The sequence below is a fragment of the Centruroides sculpturatus genome, unplaced genomic scaffold (genome assembly GCF_000671375.1).
Source record: "Centruroides sculpturatus isolate CEXI.00-Female unplaced genomic scaffold, Cexi_2.0 scaffold1160, whole genome shotgun sequence".
Lineage (NCBI taxonomy): Eukaryota > Metazoa > Arthropoda > Arachnida > Scorpiones > Buthidae > Centruroides > Centruroides sculpturatus.
In genome coordinates, this window is record NW_019385617.1 from 215,626 (window position 1) to 239,552 (window position 23,927).

General features: G+C 31.9%; 3 protein-coding genes and 1 non-coding gene across 4 annotated transcripts in view; 1 reads left to right on the top strand and 3 right to left on the bottom strand.

The window, feature by feature from the left end:
- The window catches only part of LOC111640634 (venom serine protease-like), a 43,912-nt gene extending 21,114 nt beyond the window's left edge, over positions 1–22,798 (bottom strand). Inside the window, exon 1 of the mRNA XM_023386669.1 lies at positions 22,673–22,798. Within this exon, the coding sequence (XP_023242437.1) occupies positions 22,673–22,741 (69 nt within the window). The 5' untranslated portion in view covers positions 22,742–22,798. The remainder of the gene's footprint in view (positions 1–22,672) is intronic.
- LOC111640639 lies at positions 4,354–4,459 on the top strand. Its single transcript, XR_002759298.1, has one exon. It is a non-coding gene; the product is annotated as a U6 spliceosomal RNA (small nuclear RNA).
- On the bottom strand, positions 6,040–10,536 carry LOC111640628 (plasma kallikrein-like). The gene is made up of 5 exons (XM_023386664.1): positions 10,415–10,536; positions 10,244–10,332; positions 9,661–9,941; positions 9,435–9,568; positions 6,040–6,399 (listed from the first exon to the last, which is right to left on the bottom strand). Exons 1-5 carry the CDS (start codon positions 10,511–10,513, stop codon positions 6,196–6,198), a joined length of 807 nt encoding a protein of 268 aa, XP_023242432.1. The 5' UTR covers positions 10,514–10,536; the 3' UTR covers positions 6,040–6,195.
- LOC111640629 (chymotrypsin-like protease CTRL-1) lies at positions 12,032–15,506 on the bottom strand. The gene is made up of 5 exons (XM_023386665.1): positions 15,409–15,506; positions 15,239–15,327; positions 13,163–13,434; positions 12,961–13,088; positions 12,032–12,398 (listed from the first exon to the last, which is right to left on the bottom strand). Exons 1-5 carry the CDS (start codon positions 15,481–15,483, stop codon positions 12,207–12,209), a joined length of 756 nt encoding a protein of 251 aa, XP_023242433.1. The 5' UTR covers positions 15,484–15,506; the 3' UTR covers positions 12,032–12,206.
- Positions 22,799–23,927: the final 1,129 nt, after the last annotated feature.

Sequence of the window (23,927 nt, forward strand, 5' to 3'; positions counted from 1 at the left end):
TACTTATATATTCATTTGTTGCATTTTTATATATTTTTTGTTTTTTATATTTTTATTTTTGTTTTATGTTGGTTATTTAATATTTTGTTTTAATTGTACCTTATTTAATTTTGAATTTGAATTTTGTATTCCATTGATGGAATTTTAATTCAAATGTATTCTAAACCTGAAGATGGCCTGTGAATCAGGCTGAAAACGTTTGTTTGTTTCAAATAAATTATATTTCTCGGCAAGAATAAGGTGTTAAGTATATGTATATGTTTTCGTATTTATTTCGAATTTTTCTCATTCAGAGATTTAAGTTTACGGATACACGAAAATGTGCATTTTACAACGATTAAAATTTCAATTTAAAAAACGCATAAAAAATTTACAGGTCAGAAACGACAATATGACAGCAAGCATTAAACACTTGCAAGTTAATCAAAGTTGCTGTAATTAAATGCATGAAATAGCATAATTTTTTTATTAACCACAACCGGCATTCTTTCTGTATGTATGTATGGATGTTAGTGTGTATGGGAAACACGATTTTCTTCACCCGCTTTGAAGCTTAACTCCTGTGCCTTTTGTCGAAAATTTCTGAAATTTGTGTATTAAGATATTGTGGTAAAACTTGGAGTCCAAAGGGCAACAATCATTACAAATTTCTCTTGAGATTTTCAAATACACAGATAACGTTACTTTAGAATCAATGAATGGTTCGACATTTTTATAATTTTATTCATTAGAAAAAGCATTATTTTAACTTTAAAAAGTTTAAATAATCCTGTTTATAATAAACATTTTTATAAAATACTCCTACCTGAAATATTTCAAACCGATTAACGTTATTACGTTAATCGGTTTGAAATACGTGAAATAGGAATTGAATTACGTTAATCGGTTACGTCACGTGTTATTACGTAACACGTGACGTAAAAATATGAAAGGATCGTAATACGTCACGTGTTCTTAACAATATATTCTAACAATACGTAACGAATTGTTAAAATGAGTTGTTGTCTTTTTCTCTGGTAAGTGGTTTAATTGTAAATTTGTTGGAAAATTTCACGTTTTTTCTTTTTTTCTTTCAAATTTACCGAAGAAATTGTGATTATGTAAGTATACTTCAGAATTGTACTAGAAGCAGAGAGGGTTTTCCGCTTATTTAAGGCCCACTTGGGTGAAGACAGAAGATGCGGACGAAAGACAAAAACGGCTCTTCTTCTTCTTCTAATAGGTTAATATGGAGATGTTAGCTCTTTGCGTCCCGCATCTTTAATTATGAAGTAAAGTCACCATGTACCTGCATTTATTTTAAAATCAAAATAAAAATTTATATTTTGTTTAAATATCGGATTTATAATGTTTCTGATTTAATAAAATTATTTTATAAATTAAACAAAACGTTATTAAGTGAATATATATATATATATATTAAAGTTATATTCGTTTTATATAAATTATATTTATTCTTATCGGTTTGTTAAATTTCCTGCCAATAGATGCCGCTACGTTAAAACGGGAACGATATAAATCAATTGATTTACCGAAACCCAATAGCTATTTTTGAATGAGATGTTCGACATTATGTAAGTAAGATGTATGTGAACGTAACTGCCGAAATAAATGATACTTTGAAATAAAAATAAAAAAATGTGAGCAACTGACGGCGCGAAACAGTACTGAAGCTGGGCAGCCAACAGCTCAGACCGCTCGGCCATCAGCGCCCACAGTAACATATTTCGTGTTTAGCCTATTTATACAGCTACTTAATCTAAAGTACACTTAGTTCCATCCATTGACAGGAAATTTAACAAAACGTTCTTAAGTGATTATCTACAGTATATAAAAGTGGAAAACTGTTTCTGTCATGGTATGCCAAAAGCGGAATTAAAATAGCCCCTAGCTACTATTTAAATTTAAATTAACAATATATATTATTTTATATTTTTACAGTATATTATTAATTTTTTTAAGTTAATTTTGAAGGATGTTATGAATACAAAATTTTAAGTTTGTTTAAGAATCTTTTTTTTTTTGAATTATGTGAAATTTAAGCACTAGTCTAAATAAATTATATATTTTGTTGTAATTAATTATAATTTTCATCTCATCTTGCCTCCCACAATTTTATTTAAAAGAGATGGGGCAGCCATGACATAAATCGATAAACTATAATCTATAATACACTGAATGAAAATTTGTGAAAAAAATAATGCCTAACACATTATTCAATGACGTATGTTTACAGAATCGCCATAGAATTATTTGTATAATCCTTAACCTTGTATTATTTAACATTAATATTAAATTACACAAACCATTCGTATTAAAATCTACTACAATAATAGATATTTTTATTCTTAAAACTATTGTATTCATTACATGTATAATAAATGGCATAAAATTGATATTCATATGCATGATCATATTTACTATGGTATAAAAAGTGATTTACCATATAAATCTTTTATGTTTTTAATCTGAAATAGCCCTGGCTGTCTTTAGTCCACATTATCTTAGATAATCAGGGTTCTACTGTATTATTTAATGGTTTAATAATATGGTTTTAAAAATAAACAAGTAAAACGGCAAAATCGTATATGGGACAAGACAATGGCTGGGAGACTCACACTAAGCAGAATCACTTTGAAGCTGAATGCGGGTTTCGTTCTCATTCTCCAATCTTCTTTGGTATCGCTGCTTTTGGGCGCGATCGTTCAACTTTTGCTGGCCGCGACCACGTGGTTGTCCACGATGCATTTTCGATGAAATTAACCTATCCGATTTCCAAATTTCTCTCCGTTGCGTGTCGGCCCGGGTTGAATTTTTGTCGATGCGTAACGAAAATTTCTTGTTTTTGAAAAAAAATAATCGTGGCTATTGTATCTTCCGAAATTATTTTTTCATTTTGCACAAACAATTTACAGTTTAACCCGATTATAACGTCATCGGATGTAACGACAACCTAATATAACGTCAAATTTTTATCGGTCGCACGGTTTTACTATACTAGATAACTAGGTAATGGGTTGCCTATGCTTAATACTCTACTGGTGAATGTTATTGAGATTGTTGGTGTATATGTCCTGTAAGAGTTCACTGTTTCTGTGTGAAGCTAAGATAATTGTGTTGTCCGCATAGCCCTGCATGTAGGCAGCCAGGAGGCAGGGTGTCGTTCAAGTGCAGGAGAGACCAGAACAAGACCTAGATCCCTGAGGACAGCCCCGAGTGATGGGTATGATTACGTTATTTTGTGTTGTATAAACATTTGCACTCTTGTTTCTAAGGTAGGATTAAAGAGGTTTGTAAAGATTTTGAGGGCAGTAATAACCGTCTAGTGTGTGCAAGGTAGAAGGCCACCAAGCGTGATCAAAGGCGTCTCTAAAGTCAATAGTGATTATTGCCGTATGCTGATTATTAAGCTTAGCCTGGTGGATGGCATCTTCAGTACCTTTGTTTTAGAGAAGCCGAACTGATTCTGATGAAGCGCTCTACGCTTGCTAGATGCCAAGTGATCGTATTAATCATTAGATCATCTAACACTTTTCCCAGAGTTAAGAGAAAGCAGATCGGTCTGTCTTTTTTGTAAGTGTTAGCGCTGGTAGATTTGGGAATCAATTTAACATTAGCCTTCTTTCATTGAGTAGGAGAAAGGCCAGTGTTCAAGCAGATATTAAAGAGGATAATAAATACTGTAGGATTGGCCTCAAATGCTCATTTAAACACAAATCGGCGAATTTTTTGTGTTCTGTTGCAGTAAGCAGAACAGTCACTACGTGCGTGTCGAAGGTGAATTTTATATAAAGGTGAAAGAAGAATAAATTCGTAGTAAAGCAATTAAGAAAGAAATTGTTCTCTTTGAAGCATCGTAGAATTAAGAACGTCGTAGCGGCGACAAATAACCCATCAACGTGCAACTAAAATACCACGTAACACAAATACTGAAAATATGAAGTACAATTGTCGAATGCGTAGTATAAAATTTTAATAGCGATGATTGTAGCTGGCGATTCCAAAAAACGTAGGTGTAGTGCATAAAATAATTATTAATTAATTAAGAACGAATTAAAGTATACTTAATACGAGCAAGCCAAAATTTAACTGATTTGTCAGGTCGAACATTGCAGCTATCGCAGGATGTAAAGTGTGCAACCGTTGATCGTCGAGTAATAACTTATTTGCAAAATTTTCAAAAAATCGTTTTTTCCTTTAATTCAAGCAATCGTTCGAATTAAAAACGAACTGCGATAGTTAAATGTGCACTGTGGCGATTAACTTTTATTCGAAGATAAACGTAGACACACCCGTCAAGACGCGAGAGTCGAAGTTGTTGGTATATATAGGGTTGGACCGTTACTACTCGGTGTACAACTTCGGTCGTACATATTCTAAAATTGAAAAGATACAGAGAAGATCAGCACGGCCCCTGTGCAAGGATAACACGCAAAATCGTGAAGCGTTCCATATCTTTTTTCATTTAACTATTGGAATCGTTTTCACGCCGAAACGAGCCTTTTACCATGTGAGCGGTCTTAACAGTTAAAAAATATCGTTTCGATTTATCTATATACATATATATATGTATATAAATGGACGTGTGTGACCCTATATTTCACTTTTCCGCCAAAATTACACATAGCAGATGAATGGTGTTTGTATGAGGTAGTAGACCCAAGTTTCCATTCGTGCACTATGGTGGTTGCGTCTCGATAGCTATAAGGGCGCGGGAGATACGGGGCTGAAAGTGGTTGAAAGTAATTTTCTATTTCGAATTTTATGTTCGAATTTGTTCGAATTTAATTCGAACAATATTTGAATTTGAATTCGAACATAAAATTCGAATATTGGTTCGATTATAGAACGATTGTAAACGTTTCAGAAACGTTAAAAATAGTTCGTTTGACTGGACGTGAACAGGAGACGTTCAGAAATAGAATCGGGACCAAGTCTCTAATTAGTCTGGAAACGGGGGACCTAATTCTTGCATTCTGTGAAAACGGGTAAGATTGGCTATAATGTAATTATCTTAATTTTCACTATCGTTACTTTTTGCCCACAAATAAAAATCCAGCGAAACGGGTCCTTGCAGCTAGTTTAAACATAAAAATAGTAAAATACGTGGCCGATAGTATTATATTTAATTGTAGAAATAAAGCTTACAGATATAATTCTCGAAATGTACAGCACTGTACGACTGTAAATTTTCGGTTTCTTATGTTGAGCGAGAAAGTTCTGATGAAAGAAGGACTCGTTCGTGTCGACTATCCCGGGGTAATGTTGTTAAAAGTTCACAGAGAAGTTCAAGTCAGCTCAGCATAAGTGTCAAGAGTAAAGTAGAGATGGCGACCAAGTAAAATATAACACAATGAGAAATCAGAGAGAGAAGCTCCCTGTGTCCTTAGAATCAGAGTTTTTATCAGTTTTGGTTCCAGATTAACCGCTTCGATTGGTATTTTTCCTCATTTCCACTTTCTAATTGATCGTCACTTTCGTAACCTTAAGTTGATCGATGTTTAAATTTCTCCACGGATCGCCAAAATTTTGTCGCATACAACCAGTGGTTCACGAACCACCGGTTGGCACTCAGGCTTTCATAAATGTAAATATGCAGTCTCACTTTACGCGATGAAAAATTTTAGTGATTAAAAACTAATTTCGCTATTAATGTATGTCTATGAATTACGAACGGTAACACTATTCAAGCAAATAGGAAATCATACAGAGCAAGACAAACCGCACCTTAAAAATGTTACATGTAAATAAGTAAAAACCGAAGTAACTTTATTTTATTTAAGATAAAGTAAATAATCTTCTAAATGTGTGTATTGCTCAAGAGCAGGCTTACTTGTTAGTCATACAAATATTTTGTACAGTACATTTCAACTGTTTGCTTAAAATATGGAATTAATCGAGATTCTTACCTATTAGCGCTAAACAGTTTCGATTGACAGTTAAAACGGGAAACAGTAGCATTGTTAATTGTTAAAAGTTGTTAAGAATAAATATCTATACATCAAATTAATGTAAAATAAATACTGATTTTTTATTAACAGACTTAACTTATGCAATTTTCGACAGCGTAAAAAATCGGTGTAACGAGTATATACACCAGTTTTACATAAAATTCTTCATGACACCTTCATTCTTGTCAATTAGTTTATTTTTCATTTATAAATTGCTGTGTAATCGAAACATTTTTGTCATAAATTACTGCGGATAGGTCGCATTTCGATGTATGCTTGGTTTGCAAGCTGCATCCAGGGTCATTCCGTATATCCATCCAGTGTATCTAGACACATCAGCATAAATGTTTGGTATACCCTCCATTCCACATCCAATTCCAGCCGAAACGATTCCGCAAACGACATAATAATGGTTAATCCAAACAAGAAGACTTCCTCCAGAATCACCCTTTTGTATAAAAATAAATTAAAATAAATAGTTTTCACATAACAATATTAGCGAAAAAATAGTAATACTACGCTAGAAACCTCAGTTTATTCAGATTCAGATAAAAACACGATAATGTTTAAATAGACCTTAATAAAATTTAATAAATAAAAATTAATGTTTAACAATGGAAAGCGTTTGTTATTCTAAAAGTATTTTATGTAGCTAACGAAATTCTAGTTGTTGGACTAATTTTATCTTTTCACTTTTAATCATACTCGCGCATTATTTTGTATTTCTGATTTATTATATTGTAGCTGTTGTCCTATTTTTAAACAGTATTCACGTCCACGTGCCGTGTGCGTGAGTGGACAATACACGATGCCATTCGATGGTCCAGTTGCGATGACGACGACTCCACGCCAGACGTGCAGCCCCGTGTCGAGCGATTAATGCGCCCCGTTGCTGGTTGCCATTCATGCACCATGACGTCGTGCAACTTGTTGCGAATGGTTTTAGTGGACACAGACGCACCTGTTATCCGCGATGAGCGCGTGTTGCGTGTCGTGGTAAAGGGATCCCGACAAGCCATTCGGCGAATCTGCTGGTCTGTGCGCTCTGATGCGAATCGTTCCCTTTTCGGCGTGTTCTCAGATGTTCCTGCGTCCATCGTGTCACACATTGCCGGATGGTACTAACGTTGTGCCCAATACGCGTAACAATTGCGTGAATCGATAAACGGAGGTCGCGCAGCTCCATGATATGGTGTCGTTCCGCAGCTGTTAACTGATGGTATACGGCTCGCTGTTGTCTCCGATGCATTTTTTACGTTTCTTCCAAATTTCGGCTGCTGCGAACAGTCGCTGATAGCATTTACGGGCCGAGCCTGTTGCCGTAGTCTATAGCTAAATACACATGACTTGATACGTACAGTACGTATACTTAATCATTTACATATCTCTGTCACCTCTACCAGTTTTGTAATTTGCATGTGGTTACGCGCATTTTTTTTTTGTGACGTTGCGATTTCACTTTTGAGGAATGTAGAAAAGTAACCGTCATCATGGATAACTATTTTCAAATTCATGAATCTGAAATTGTCTTCGTATGCAGCGTGTTCTAAAAACGCAATGCAATGCTATTAGTCTTTAATAGCTGTTTGAAACATTGTTCACTAACGTGATAAATTAATTTTAGAAATTTAAGCCAAATGACTGTACTTATAAAACTATGAAAGTGCAATCCCTAATCTTGTGAAAATCATTTTAAATAATTTTTTATGTAAAATGCAACGGCGTAAACAGATTTGAAATCAAACGAAACAGGAGATTAAGAGAAGCGTAATCTATTAAATTCTAATAAAAGTACAAACAAGAGAAAGTTGTCATTGAAAAGTTTCTTTGAAATAACAAGACATCGTAGAGTTACTTTTCTGGTTGCTAATATCTAATGCTCACTAGAGCCGATCGAGTAAAACCACTGAACACTAGTTGGTCATAGGTTTACACCCCTAGTCAACGGGCTGGCCACGTGGAATTTTCCGGGTTTTTTCAACGTTATCAGCATTTCAATAGAGGCATCCCTCATAAAAGACCTTCTGGGAGAAATTACCTATATCGGTAGATCGCCCGCGTGTCGCGTTGCTGTAATAAATAAATCAAGCCTGTTATATATAACAGAGGAAAAGTATTAAATATTAGTGTGTTTTTTGTGTCTAGGGGGGCACAGTTATATACCCACTTTGAAGCTTAATAGGTGCTATTCTTTTTGTTGAAAATTTCTAAAATTTTGGAGGGAGGATTTTGTATGGGAATTGACTAATGACTCTAATTCTCATTTTATAACTTTTTATTTTGTTTTAGTGTTTTTAGCTTTAGTCGTTTATTTATTTGCTAATTTTTTTGATAGTGATAACCGATTATCAGTATTATTTTTCGGTAATCAAGTTAACGGTCCAACGATTTCAATTAAGATTTAATTTTAAATTGCTCTCTAATTCTTAGGATCAATTTACGAATGCGACTGCCTGTTTTTTTTCACAAGTGTTCATAGTCATAGTGACTTTAAACGTGAATGCTATGCACGTCTTCAGACAGATTCGTGTGAGCAAGATGTAAGACATCGAACTCAGATTTCATTTAGTCTCCATATTCTGCATGTGTGCGATGACCAACTTCCATTCTAAACAGTGTCTGTTTAATCTTTAATAAGGTTAAGTAAATTTTGTTTCGTATCTATATGATATTCTTTAATATTTCCTCTTCACAATATAAATACCTCGTTTACGAAAGATACGAGTACGACAATAATCTGAAGCAGTATATTTTTACTAAATTTCATTTTCAAAAAGTNTTTTGGAGGGAGGTTTTTGTATGGGAATTGACTAATGACTCTAATTCTCATTTTATAACTTTTTATTTTGTTTTAGTGTTTTTAGCTTTAGTCGTTTATTTATTTGCTAATTTTTCTGATAGTGATAACCGATTATCAGTATTATTTTTCGGTAATCAAGTTAACGATCCAACGATTTCAATTAAGATTTGATTTTAAATTGCTCTCTAATTCTTAGGATCAATTTACGAATGCGACTGCCTGTTTTCTTCACCGGTCTTCACAGTCATAGTGACTTTAAACATGAATGCTATGCACGTCTTCAGGCAGATTCGTGTGAGCAAGATGTAAGACATCGAACTTAGATTTCATTTAGTCTCCATATTCTGCATGTGTGCGATGATCAACTTCCATTCTAAACAGTGTCTGTTTAATCTTCAATAAAATTAAGTAAATTTTGTTTCGTCTCTATATGATATTCTTAAATATTTCCTCTCTACAATATAAATACCTCGTTCACTAAAGATACGAGTACGACAATAATCTGAAGCAGTATATTCTTACTAAATTTCATTTTCAAAAAGTAAGAATTGAAATTTAATTTTACCAGAAATATGTAGTTGTAGCTTAAAAATTTTTAGCTATTATTTATAATTATAAGTGCATTACGAATTTACAATTAATATCGTTAGTTCGTGTAACATTTTAACAGAATTATGACTAACCTTACAAGAAGCCATCCCTTTTCGTCCTCCGACACAAAGTTTGGTCTTATTAACGGAATAATAATATTTTCTACATTGGTCTTTGGAAACAAGTGGAATGTCAACCCGATGCAAAATATACTTAGCGTCGTTTCCTATCATATCATAAAACACGTTAGAACAGAACTCTCAAATATAAAATACAATACATTTCCTACTTACTATAAGAATTTCTAAATATACTTACTGTATCCAGTCCAAGGATAGTATTGCCACCCCCAGATGGTGCACATTGTTCCAATAGGAAGCTGTGCATTTACAGGAGGTAAAACGGCGGCTTTTATATCTTTACCTAGATGAACAGGTGGATCGATCCCAATAAGTGCGATGTCATTATTTGCTCTTCTGCCATCAAATTCCGGATGAATTACGAGATCGTTTATGGATCGAACTTCGTGGGTGACTTCATCAGTTGTTGAAATGTCAAAATCCCCAATTATCAATAAGATATCGCTTAAATGTGGTAGACTAAAATATAATTTAAAATTCTTTACTTTCTTTAGATAGGTTATTAGATATTATCAGTTAGTTGAACATTATGTTACAAAGAAATTTTCTAGTATTACATCTTAAATCCAAGCATATTTTAATACTAATCAAAAGTCAAAAAAGAGCAAGTGAACACAACGATACCGACATCATTGCTAACCAGTTTACCAAAACTAGTTTCGTTTATAGCACTAGTACTAAACTTTATTCGCTAACAAATTTATTCAATTGTTATCACTTTTTTTAAAATATATTCATGCAAAACAGTTATAATTACGTACCGGTAAAGACAATGAGCGGCTGTTATTAAATGTTTTTCGGTAACCACAGTGGCTAGACACAATCGTTTTTTAGGAGTATGAATCTCGGCCTGAAAAAATAATTCATTTCTTAATTAATTAATATTTATCTGCAGATATCTTCATTCATGCCAGACATTTTATCTTACTTACCACAAATCTCATTTGGTCAAATCTATCTTCGGCAGTGAAACCTCCAACAATTCTAGCTTTCCTATGATTTATAACTTCTTCCATCTCAGGATAACACATAGGTCCTAAAAATTTCAAAAAATATCTTAATACATTAAACCTTTTCATCTCTCTTCTTTTATTTCTTAAACAAGCTTTGTGCAAACAACCCTTTGATATGATTATAACAGTAGTTTATATATATAATTTTATTGTTAAATATTGATAAAGTCGCATTAATAATCTTTCGGTTGAGCTAGAAAACAATATTTATAAAGCTTCGGCAATTTGGCATTATATTTATTCCTTTAACTCATAATTAATTAAAAANATTGAAAAATATAAAAACAATAAAAAATTATACTTCAGAAGTTAATTTAGTATCAAAAACGTAAAATATTTCAGTAACCCAAGACATAGCCAAAGATTGAAGAGCCACAGCACTGGCGAAAATTTAAATTTGCCGACTGGAATTCTTTCGGATAATTGACGTTTCGGATGATGGATTTTCGGATAATCGACGCTCTACTGTATACTGAATTATGCTAACGTATTGATATACTGTGCTAGTTGAAAGTCATGCTTGCTTACTAGAAATTGCTGTAATAAAAAAAAATGAAAAAAAATAGAATGTTTGCTTTTGACTTGCAGAATATTTTACACTCGTTTATATTTACTTTAACCTCGAAAATCTTAAGATTAGCGGGTGACTTTTATTTCTTTCGTATAATACTTAAGAAGCTTAAATAACAAGTATAACCTGTAATTGGTCAAAACTAACAGAGCAGGGTGTGGTAGATCGTCCGTATGCTATTTAACTTACACGTCTGAGTGAGATGGTGATTTAGCAGAAAATTGTTTTGTTTTTTGAAAAATACTATTGTTTTGCTTGTTATTGTGTCGTATGGTATGATTAAATAACTTCAGTTTAAACAGATTTTTAAATAAAATGCACTTTTACATTCACAGCTTACAAAACTTTAATTGCCATATAGACACTAATTAAAAATCATCCTAAAATAACTCCTGAATACTTCTTTATTCTTAAATGCAAATTTGTAAAGTCATTCCGATATAACGAAAATATTTAAAATTTTAGTTTTGTCATCGAATGAAATTTAAATATTTAATTAAAAACGTTATTATTCAGCTGCGTTGGCTTTTAGTATTGACATTTATTATATATTATTATTACTATTATTATTAAAAATGATATTTCTATCGTACTCGTTTCTTTCGTAAATGGGTTATTTATATGTCCATCCGGTTTCTCGCAACCCGATGATTCTTCCTCTCTCAAACTCAGTTAATTCTTCATATGGTCTCCTATTGCGACGTAAAGGCATCTCTAGTGATACAGCATCCCTCTGCAACAGTTAAACTACGGACAGGGTGTATTTGCGCTTTTTTTTGTAGGCCACTTTAACTGGCTCACTACTGGCATTATGCAATGGGCCAAAACGCCATAACTCTAATCTTCTTCAGACTTATCTTACGACAACGTCTTCCCAGTGCGCTAATTTTTATGGCAATGAACGAATATTTTGTTTTAAGAACCGTATTGTTTATCTACTAATTAATTGTTAATTCAAAAAAAGTACATCAAGTATAATTTGTTACAAACCAATATACATCTTTTTTAGATTTTATTATTATTCATTTAATTAATACATAATTCTAGTTGGTTTACAGAAGTCATAATCATCATCATCTAGTTTACACAAGTACCAAGAGTTAAAAGTTAATGAAACCATTAAAAATCGTAAAATAAATTTTAAAGGTCAAATAATATGTTTGGTTTGCAACCAGCATCTTTTGTATTTTCATATATCCACGTAACATATTTTGCTACGTTAGTATAAATATCAGGGGTATTCAATCCTCCGCATTTATATCCACGCGAAATAACTCCGCAGGCAATATAATAATTGTAATGTTCTAAAAGAACTGATCCTCCCGAATCTCCCTAAAGTAAAATAAAGTTTAAAAACTGTAAAAATTTCCAGTATTTTAATAAATTCATATTTTTTTATTTTTAAAAAATTATCTTAACAATAGTAGTATATATAAAATCTAAATGCAACTAACAAAATATAAAATGTTTAAAATACACAGTCTATAACACTGTTGATAATTTCGTTTTATATGAATTCCATGTTGTACGAGTCACTTAGATTTTACAAATACGTGTGCCGTTCACAGCACGGCTCACGGTAAATCAAAGTGTGTAAAGTACAGATTTTTAAGTCATTCTTATAAAATTTATGTACTGTACACGAGTAAAAACGTGGAAAAAAACACCTAAAATTATTAAATAATGACACTAAAATAATAATATAATTATAATTTTATAATTGAAATAAACCCTATTCCTGTGGAATACTTCAACTTCGGTATTAGATTTATTTATTTTTCAATATGTCTTCATTTTAATTGAAGATTTCATTTCGAATAATTAATCGAATTGTTTTAAAATTTAACACTGTTATTTAACAATAAATTATTTTTAAATATAAAACATTACGAACGTGGCAGGCATTTCCATCTTTCCTCTTTGCACAAATATTATCTGAGGTGATAAGAAAATACCTTTTGCAAGAATTTTCAGAAATAATACTGAGCCTTGCTTCCTGTAAAGTATCGACGCCCGTGTCATCTAATACAAAAATAATAGAATTAATTAGTTAATGTTGATAGAATGAAAAAGATTAATTAAAAATTGAAATTCACCGGGAGTCTTTCCACCCCATCCCCAAGCGATGACAGTAAGTCCTTCAGTAAAATAAAAGTTTGGTGGTGGTAAACTTATTGCTCTTAATCTGCTGCCCAAAGAAAGAGGTGGTTCGAAGTTAACGATTGCGATATCATTATCGTAGTTATTGCAATCGTATCTGGGATGCAGTCGAACGTTACATATATTCCGAGCCTCTTGATCCCCTTCATTTTGTGAAGTATCGTAGGCATTTATGAGCAAACACATTTCTTTTAGATTCTTTTCCATGCTACAAGTAAAATAAGCACATGGTATTTATTTAATTAAAGAACTGCGATTTTAGAATTTAAACTTAATATTGTTTCTTTTAATTTTTTTGTCGAATTTATTAGTTGATATTTTCCAAATATATATATATTATTCATGATAAAACAGCACGTTAAATACACAATAGTTCGTATGAAACAAGAGATTATTTATTGTGATATCATCACAATGCCTGGCTGCAATTTTTAATAATATTGTTAATTTATTTAATTTAAAATATACCACTTACTCAGACTGGATAATGCTGTTGCACACTTGCTTTTTGCGACATCGTATCTGTGTTTCTTAATCCTCACTCCAAGGCTAATATTAGTGACTCCAATTTAAAATATACTCTTTCTACTTCAAATTAGTGTAGTGTTTTGTCCCTGTATATCATACTTTTCTGTTATTATTGGAGTCCTGTCGGTCATCTACCTAACTCATTTTGGGGTAAAAATTTTGAATTCGAACAATGTAACTTGCGATACAAATCGAACGTTTCTGTATAGTTAATCTGGTCCTAGTCGTTTTACGATTTCCAATTCTCTTTTCGACGTTTATCTATTTAAAATGTGTCTCGAGATTAAGAAGGACAGACAGACAGGTAGAATAATTAACGATTGACAATGAGAATTTATGTCTACAATCTTTTTCAAATTGCAGCCCAATCATCTGTTTATATTATTCTAGTAAAACGTTCTTTTAATTACTACAATATAGTCTAACAATGTATATTGTGCATTTCCCTTATATTAACGAAAGCTTTTCTCTTTAAGAATGTAAATTTTTATTTTTCATGGCAAACATTTCTTAAAAATAGCATTTAATTCTATAATAAGTAAAGTCAACTTAGTTAAAGTGGAAGCTTTAAAAGACTTACAAAAAAGAAGTGCATATCAATCATATATCCTGGTTTGTACAATTACTTTATGAAGTTTAATAAGTTCGTGTTTTGTTAAATGAAATTTACTGAATTAATATTGGTTTTTATTACATGATATATAAAATTTGTATTTAGAAAGTGGTTTGGAACGACAACTCCCTTTTTATATACAGTCGATCCCCCTATAAGATCATTGATTTTTCCGTTTTATCTGAATTACATGTTGTACGAGTCACTTAGATTTTACAAATACGTGTGCCGGGCTGTGAACGGCTCACATATTTGTAAAATCTAAGTGACTCGTACAACATGTAATTCAGATAAAACGGAAAAATCAATGATCTTATAGGGGGATCGACTGTATAACGTAAGTTTCTTATAACACGATTTTTACGATGAATAACCGCATCATTATTACTTTGTATACTACTGTATGTTCTAGATTCTAAGACGAAGTCATTTTAATAAATTTTACTTGTTTCAAGTAGAATTCCGATGGTGTCTTACATTGCCAACAATTCATCAGTATTAGTATCAGTAATGTACTAATGATAGATGTTTTTGGCTATAAGCAATTTGCTCAACAGTCTCATCAATTTAAATAAGCTTTTCTGGTAACGAGTGTTTCATTTCAAGTCTTTTTTACACAATTGTTTTCAAGAATCCTCTTTAAAACAAACATAAATAGATGCAGAAATTTTAATTCAAAGCCATTTTTAACAGAAGAGGGTGGAAATAAGCTGTTGAAAATAGTTTTTGTTTTCAACAGAAGCGAACATAATATTTACTGCATTATATTGTCAATGTACGGTTACTATAAACGAAAATAAGTTAAAATAAATGAAAATTTACCGTATAAATTTCGTGGGCAATATATAAATCCAACATTTATACGACTTACCCGTACAGACAATGAGCAGCTGTCAATAAATGGCTATCTGTAATTACAGTTGCTCCACACATTCCTTGTTTTTTATAATAAATCCGTGCCTTTAAAGTAATATTAGCAAGATTAATTTATAATTTTAAATGTTTATAATATTCTAAATTATCGAAAATCTTATTTCTTACCACGAAATGATAAACATCTAAACCTGCGTGAGTGCCATCAACAATTGCCGCTCGTTTTCGAAATCTATAATACATATCTGTTACACATTGACCTCCTATAAACAAAATAATAATAATAATAATAAACTTTATTGGACTTTTTCTGTAAAAGAAACTCAATAAAAATTAATTCATCAGTTTCCATACTATAACAACAAATAAATTTCACATAGTTGTCTTCTGTTTGTACAGCAAGACATTGTTAATTTGGAATGGGGAAAAGAGAAAAGGTCAACATATTTGCGATGAAGTCAACATGATTTAGTGCTAAAACACTTAAAAAGATGAATTTGCATGATAAAGAATTATTTGAAGTTAGGTGAAGAATACACAGTTAAGTAGAGTCACGGAAGATCGCTGCAAGAACGCGTAATTTTAAGGAAAATTACGAAAGAAACAAGCCCTCTCAGAAATATGTTGCAAAATCCGAACATCGAGTAAGTTTGAGGACAGTTTTGAACGTTGTTTACGCTGTTAATCATCTAGAATACGCCAAAGTAGAAACTAGAGCTTACAGACAAGCACAAGGCTGCTAGATTGACACTGGCCAAAAATCACGTAACCTGTAAGGAAGAGTGGAGGAATGTTGTGTGGTCAGATGAGAAAAAGTTCAATTTAGATGGCCCCGATGATTGCCAATACTATTGGCACGATTTAAGAAAGGAATGAAAAACCTACTCCAAATGACAAATGGGTGGAGGTTCCGTGATACTTTGGGCTGCCTTTGGAGAGCGATAGAAAACAAATACAGTATTGTCTTTTCTAAAGTAAAGCAGAATGCTAAAGGATACATCCAACAGCTAGAAATTCATCTACTTTTCTTTGGAGAAAGACTGGGAATCATCAGTGACAGTTTCAGCAAGATAACCATATCGCCAACATCACCTGGGAATTGTTTCTGGCCAACGGGGATCGAGTCGTGGATTGGTAAATCGTGTCACCAGAAATTTGAACCTTATGGAGAATGCCTGGGGACTTACGATTAGTCAGTCTACGCAAATAGAAAGCAATAATGATAACACCAAAGATTAAAAGGCTGCAATCATTGAGAAATGGGAGGAAATTTCTCATAATTTTCTTCAAAAGTCGATCTAGTCGACGACGGACAGAGTTTTCAAAGTAATCGTACGGAAAGAAGGGCATTCTGGTTATTAGCTTTCATTGAAGAAATGCGTTTCTTCAATGAAATTATTCTATTGTTAACATTATAATTTGATACTTTGTATATAAATGTAAAAACACGTTAAAATACCTTGTAAAATACGTTACCTTATAATATTTGTTTTTATATAATATGTAATATATTAAGGTAAGAATATAATATATAATAATAATTTTTTTCCTTCCCTGCCAATGAGACAGAAAAAATTTATTAAAATATTGGTAATGATATGTTAACTAGTCATTAAACTTGTTTACAATAATTTTCAGGTTACTGGAATATAAGAGGAATCATGGAATTCAATTTTTCTATATCATGTGAAAGCTCTCCTGCACTCAAACTACTTGATTCATTTGGAAAAGTTTGTAAAATAAAATCAGCAGACACACTGAAATTGTGTGCCTCGTTACTCTCAAGCAAGCCAATAAAAAGTAAGGCAATTTCTAGTGGATTAAGATATGAAAAAAAAACAACTGCGGCATATTCTTCTTTTGTAATTACAGTCGACCCCCCTATAACACTGTTGATAATTCCGTTTTATATGAATTCCATGTTGTACGAGTCACATAAATTTTACAAATATGTGAGCCGTTCACAGCCCGACACACGTATATGTAAAATCTAAGTGACTCGTACAACATGGAATTCATATAAAACGGAATTATCAAGTGTTATAGGGGAGTCGACCCCCCTATAACACTGTTGATAATTCCGTTTTATATGAATTCCATGTTGTACGAGTCACATAAATTTTACAAATACGTGAGCCGTTCACAGCCCGACACACGTATATGTAAAATCTAAGTGACTCGTACAACATGGAATTCATATAAAACGGAATTATCAACAGTGTTATGGGGGAGGTCGACTGTACTTCTGTGAAAGAATATGGCGTGTTTCTTCATCCAAAATACCCATTTTTAGCTTGTGGATAATAACAAAGTGTTAAAAAAACTGTTTTATAAACGTTAAGTTTGTAAAACAACTGAGCTAATTGTTATTTTTATTTTACAATTTGAGTTTTATTATTTGAAATTTTTCTAGATGTTGTATAAAGTGTGTATTTTTTTAAATAATAAAAAAGAGTTTTTGTTTTAAAAATTATAATTACTTTATTAGTTTACAAATTTACAAACATTTATTCAACTATAGTACAAATTTTAAAAGTACTTTAAATTGAAATTCCACGTTGAAAATCTTACTGTGTATACTAGAATACATTCTTAATCTATACTAGAGTCTAAAATGAAAAAAAAAAATTATATACTATGTTAATAGTGAAACAAATTAAGCATCTCTTCTAACAATGCATGGTCTAAAATTGCATAACATAAAACACCTAAATATAAATTCAATGCCAAGTTTGGTTACTGTCGAATGCCTCAAAAGTTTGTATTCCTATAATACGTTCAATATGTATTTTTTTACTAGATATTTTTCTATCTCGAGATAACAAACTGCTGTTCGGCTGTGTTTTCCTTTCATTAAAGTGGGTGTATTTACCACAACGTCATTAGTAATTAGCAAGTCCTGAATGTTAAAACCTCTATCAGCCATTACACACTCTTTTGCCTCTGTTATTTTACATTGTGAAAACCTTTCGATCACTTGCAGAACCATCGTATGCTTCTGAAAGAAAACTTATCAGATCACCTGGTGTGCAACCTACAACTGATTTTAATGTATATTTGTAAAAACTATATTGGCCTCTTTATAAAGATGGCAACATAGTCCTCACAAATATATACAAAACTAGACAAAAAGCGTATTATAATATACTTTTAATGTGTTGTAATTTTTATATGATGACAATGTAGCCTGCTGTTAAACAGAGTATTTTGGTTTGCTTATTTTGCATTCTAAAAAACAATAACTTTAGTGTTTAAAAATTTCATTTTGAAATAACTAGGCATGCATGTGTCTACAAGAGATCTCTCACTCCATATATCGAATTCTCGCCATTGTAAATACATGAAATTGATTAAAGTGATGAAAATATTTCGTACTGTTTCTTCAGATACACTGAACATCCTACTAAACTCAAAATTTGCTGTATTCAATCTTAATTTTTTTAAAGTCAAGAACAACTGGTTTGGCACTGAGACTGTTACAACCTGTACATATTTGTTATATATACTGTCATATTATATATGTCATACTTGTAATATCTTAAGCTGTTATTTGTGCTGCCGGTCACAAACTTTATAGTACAAAATTGAAAGAATTGTAGTTCTCTAACCCAGTATAGTAATGTATAGAATTGTTGTCAAACTCAAATCTTTCAACTGATATCGGGATTCCAAAGTGTGTGTCTGTGTAGTTACAGAGTGCTTACCACATCATTTTTAATAGTCCCAGGTAACCTCCTCTTCCTCCTCTTCCTCCTCCTCCTCCTCCTCATCCTTCTCCTCATTTATTATTATTTCTCCTTCTATTTCTAATGTACCAGTATCTATAATCTCGGATGCCTCATGATTATCTTGAACTTTGCTTTCACGGTTTTCTTTTCTTGTTCGTCTGCTTGCAACCGAAGGTGCCTCTATTTTAGACCAAAAAAATACATTTGATACAGAATCAGCCTTCAATTGTGTCTTTGCTTGGAGGTTTCCTAATAAAATAAAATAAATCTATTCATTTTTCATCAAGCATAAAAAATTAACAACTAAATCCATGCTACTATATATGCATTTTAACCTTTATTAACTTAATAGACCATCCTCAGGATAAATTTTTCTTGAAACATCTCTACCGTTAAGAATCGTTCAAAATAGAATGAATAAGTATGCGAACGGATTGATAAAAAAAAATTATTTAACGCATCGATAGAAGAGTTTTAAAAAAGTAGAAGAAAGCAAGCTAGTTAACATATTAACTTTCTTTGAAAAATGTCTGAACATGAGACTATTTGCCAAGATTATTTGCGTTCGCAAAAACACATAAGCTCGGTAAGGAAATAATATCGCTAGTAGTAAAATGTAGAGGACCGACCTATATTCTTCATAAGCGATTGCACAAATGCATTACCATCAATTTTGAGAATAGTACAGTAGACCCCCCTATAATATGGTAGGTACGTTCCGTTTTATATGAATTCGTGTTTTACGATCACTTAAATACATGAGCCAATCACAGCTCGGGACGTATTCAAGCTAGGGACTACGGCTTTTTGAAAGGTTTTCTTTCGTAAAATTAATCGATTCTAGAATAATTTGACTCAACATTTCCAAAACACATAATTTTTTGGGAATAATCCATATAAACTATGTTATAAACAAAAAATTGTAGGATTACTTACCGAGTGTGCACCGTTCGAGGACGCCATTGCTTAATTAAGCTTCTTTTCGTCGTGGAGCGACGCATCGAACGGCGGGCGCGTGTTTCCTGATAAGTTATTTTTGTGCGGAAATTTCGCTGAACTTTGGATACATCATTAATATAAATATAATTTTTATGGCCGTTAAATAATAAATGGGTTTTAGTAGGTCCGCTGCTCGTTTAAACTCAACGGTTTGTGCAATATCCGCTATTGGTCTAGATTCAACCAATCCTATCGCGACACGAGTCGGCGATGACGTTTTACCGTATTATACGAGTCTCTTTTAGCGTGTTTATACGAACACAATCGCAATTTTTTCGCCGTTACATGCGATTCCGTATTATATGAACCCGTTTTATAGGGGGTCTACTGTATATTGATTGCACAGAACCCAGAAAAAGTGGTGAAAGAATTACCAGATCTTATGTTAATAATGAGGAAATAGGGATGTAACGGACTGCATGGAGAACTTGTACCCTTTAATGGTTGTAAAGGATCTAATATGATTGTAAAAAAAGCCCTAACTGTGTATCAAATTTTAAGAAACGATAAGGATAGATTAGAAACAGAAGAAATGGCAAGAATACCCGGGGTACATTGAACATGCTGTTGGGAATAGACAACGATTACATCGGTGTAATCCACAAGGAACTTGAGAATTAGACTTAGGGGAGATCGGGGCAAGATCGGCATGTTAAGCTTTACTTAAATTTTGTGTAATAAATACTGCTGTAAACTGAAAAAAAAAGCTTTGCATATTGTCTATTGGAATGTTACCTTACTATAGAACTGGTTAAAATCAGTTTGGAAATAAAAATAATTAAAATAATTACAACTTTACAAGAAGAGAGAAATTGACGAAGTTGCCCCGGGTATAGGGGCAAGATCGGCAACTTCTCTCTTTTTGTAAAGTTGTAATTATTTTAATTATTTTTATTAAAGTTGCCCCTGGTATAGGGGCAACAGTAATGGGGCAAGATAGGCACGTATATAAAATTATGTTATTAACAATGTATAAGTTGGAATTCACTATTAAAACAAAGAAATACAAATCCAACACCCATTTAATATTATTACAACGAAATGCAAGTTCAAAGACATATATACATGAATAACAAATGCAAACATGTTTTCATTTATCATCTGTTTGATTTTTATCCTTTGCTTCTAATGTGGCTTTATGTTGCCGATCTTACCCCGCTAGTCATGATTTCGAAACATTAAGTACAACCCTGAGAACAGAATGCCAAGCCACGATCTGGCCACGTGAATAAGTTGAAGTTACATCCTTCTAACAGGAAAAGTAACTTTCGTTATCATGGAATTATAACAAAACCTGCCAATTCAATATAAATGGAAAAAAAATATTATATGGAATTGAACGAAAATGAAAATTTGCTTGATAATTCAACTACGCTTGTTGGAGAACAATAAAAACACTACACTCAACAAGCCACCAATAAAACTCAACTGCCTAACCTATAACCAAAGTCTCCTTTTAATTTGTTTTTAAAAAAAGCGCTTGACAAACTTGCCCCGCATGCCGAAGTTGCCCCGATCTCCCCTATATAACATCAATATAACGTAAGAAAGGAATTCAATAGCACGGTACTATCCAGGATGGCGGCTCGGTGATAAAATGGGAAGAAGCAAGCATCGTTAAGTCAATACACTCCCCAACATTAGCACAGAACGCTGAGAAACTTTAAATATGTAAAAGCAGATGATAAAAGCTTAGCAACAGCATGAAAATACATTGTACAAAACAAGATCGTTAAAAGCTCTAATTACTTCATTTTCTACTACTGTATATATTTTTTGTGTTAGTTATTTTGTATTTTAACCTCATCATTCCTCTAAACAAGACTGTAGCCATGTATTTTCTCTTGATAAGAATCCATCCCGATTTTAGAAAAATCTTGTAAACGTGTAGTTAATGACATGGATATTATAATCGATGGTAAACTCGCCTATAAACATCATATTGATAAAATAATCGAAGATTTGGCAGAAACTGTAAACACATTTCATCTAAATAAGCCCTAATTATTAGTAAATTAAATAAGCATTATTTAATTTACTAATTTTCAAACGATCGTTGATTATTGTCAACATATGTGGGCTATTTCTTATAATAGGACAATTCTTATAAAGTCATTAAAGATATTTCTAAAATTTATCTTCTGTTAAATAAACTTTCTAACTTACCTTTTACCGGTTCTCCTGAAATTTCTCTTACACGATTCGGTCTCCCAAGCATAGATAAAGTTACATATTTTGATAGAATTTTAATTTATATAATTTTTATAGAGTAATTTTTCCTGCACATTTTGATATATGAATATTTAATTTCATTACTCGTACTGTTTGCCTTTATTTACTCTAATTTAGATTTAATATATCCCAAGGGACATTCTTTTATAGGTTTATAAATTCAATTTAAAATGTCGCAAATATTTTATATGCAGAATACAGTATATTAAATTTACAAGAACATTGCAAGAAATCCTTACATGTTGTATAGTTTAAACCGAGTTATTTATTATTAAATGCTTTTAAATTTCTTATATTACTTTACACTTAATTAACAGATTTTAACTATCAAGAGCAACAAAAAATCCTTACTATTATCATTATTGTAATCTCTACGGAGTGTAACCTGAAATTTTTAGAAATTTTTAATATAATTTACAAATAAATAAGTTAAATATTTAAGTTATAAAGTATATATAATGGTAATAACTTACCTTGTCACTTAAACATGAAGAACAAATCACGAAAATCAGTATAGACACAAGAACTGATTTTAAAGCCATTGGAATGAATAAAAAATTTATTTTTAAAATGTTATTTTTTTTCTAATTTAACATAAACAAGAGGCAATAAATTTTCATNATGATAGGAAGGATTTCATCTTAAACGTACGGAGTGACAGAAAATGCAACTTATTACGCAGAATAGAGAGGACGAGTTCCACAATTTAACAGAATATAAAAAATTTATTTTTAAAATGTTATTTTTTTTCTAATTTAACATAAACAAGAGGCAATAAATTTTCATGATATACAAATTTAATAAATAGGAATCAGTTAAAAACTTTGATATTAATAAACAAGTTTAGTTCGTTTGAAAACGAAATATCGACGTAAGTTGCAACTTATTTATATATTTTCAAACATCCGTGATTAAATTTATTTACTGAGTCATCTCTATTGAATAATTACACTAAAGATTAAAAAATGATAAATCTATTTTGTATAAATAACGTTGATGTAACCGTTTATTTTATTTTTTGGGGTGTTTTTTTAAACACCCAAAAAAATCCGTGCCTATTAGGTCAGTTGTTAAGAAAATTGGATTCGATGTTGGATAAAAAAAGAGCTGGAAGCATGAAGAATTCGTTGGAAGTGCCCATTACTAACACATTGTTGAGAAGGATGTTAAAATCAAAATGTCTTTCTTTATTAACCAATATGCAAATCGCATTTAATGATATCTGTGGAGAATGAAAATAAAATATTATTATTATCGTAATAAGAATTGTTTCTATACGGTTTATAACGTTTTCCTTGTAAACATGACTGTAACAATAAAAAATCTGTTCTTTTTTTCTCCATATAGACAGTCTAGTATTTTCTATGCATTATTCCAATGCTGCTATCTATTTATACGGTGCTTACGTATGTTGTACAATTTACACGTCGGGTCACGTAAATTGTATTAGATACAATAATTCAAATAAACTTCAGTAGCTTTATTCTTACTATCGATAACTTTTATCATAAGTAATGGTAATGCATGGTTTCTTGTTGTTTATTAAGTTATAGCAACGCAACACTTAGCGATCTGCTTAGGGGGATGCCTTCCGGGAAGTCTTTTTAAGGGAAACTGGCTTCTATTTAGGAGTTACAAACGTGGAGAAAAACCGGAAAACTCTACCCCTAGAGAACCCACGACGGAACTCCCAGTGTTCAGGGTACGAAGATCGTTTGGCCACTGGTG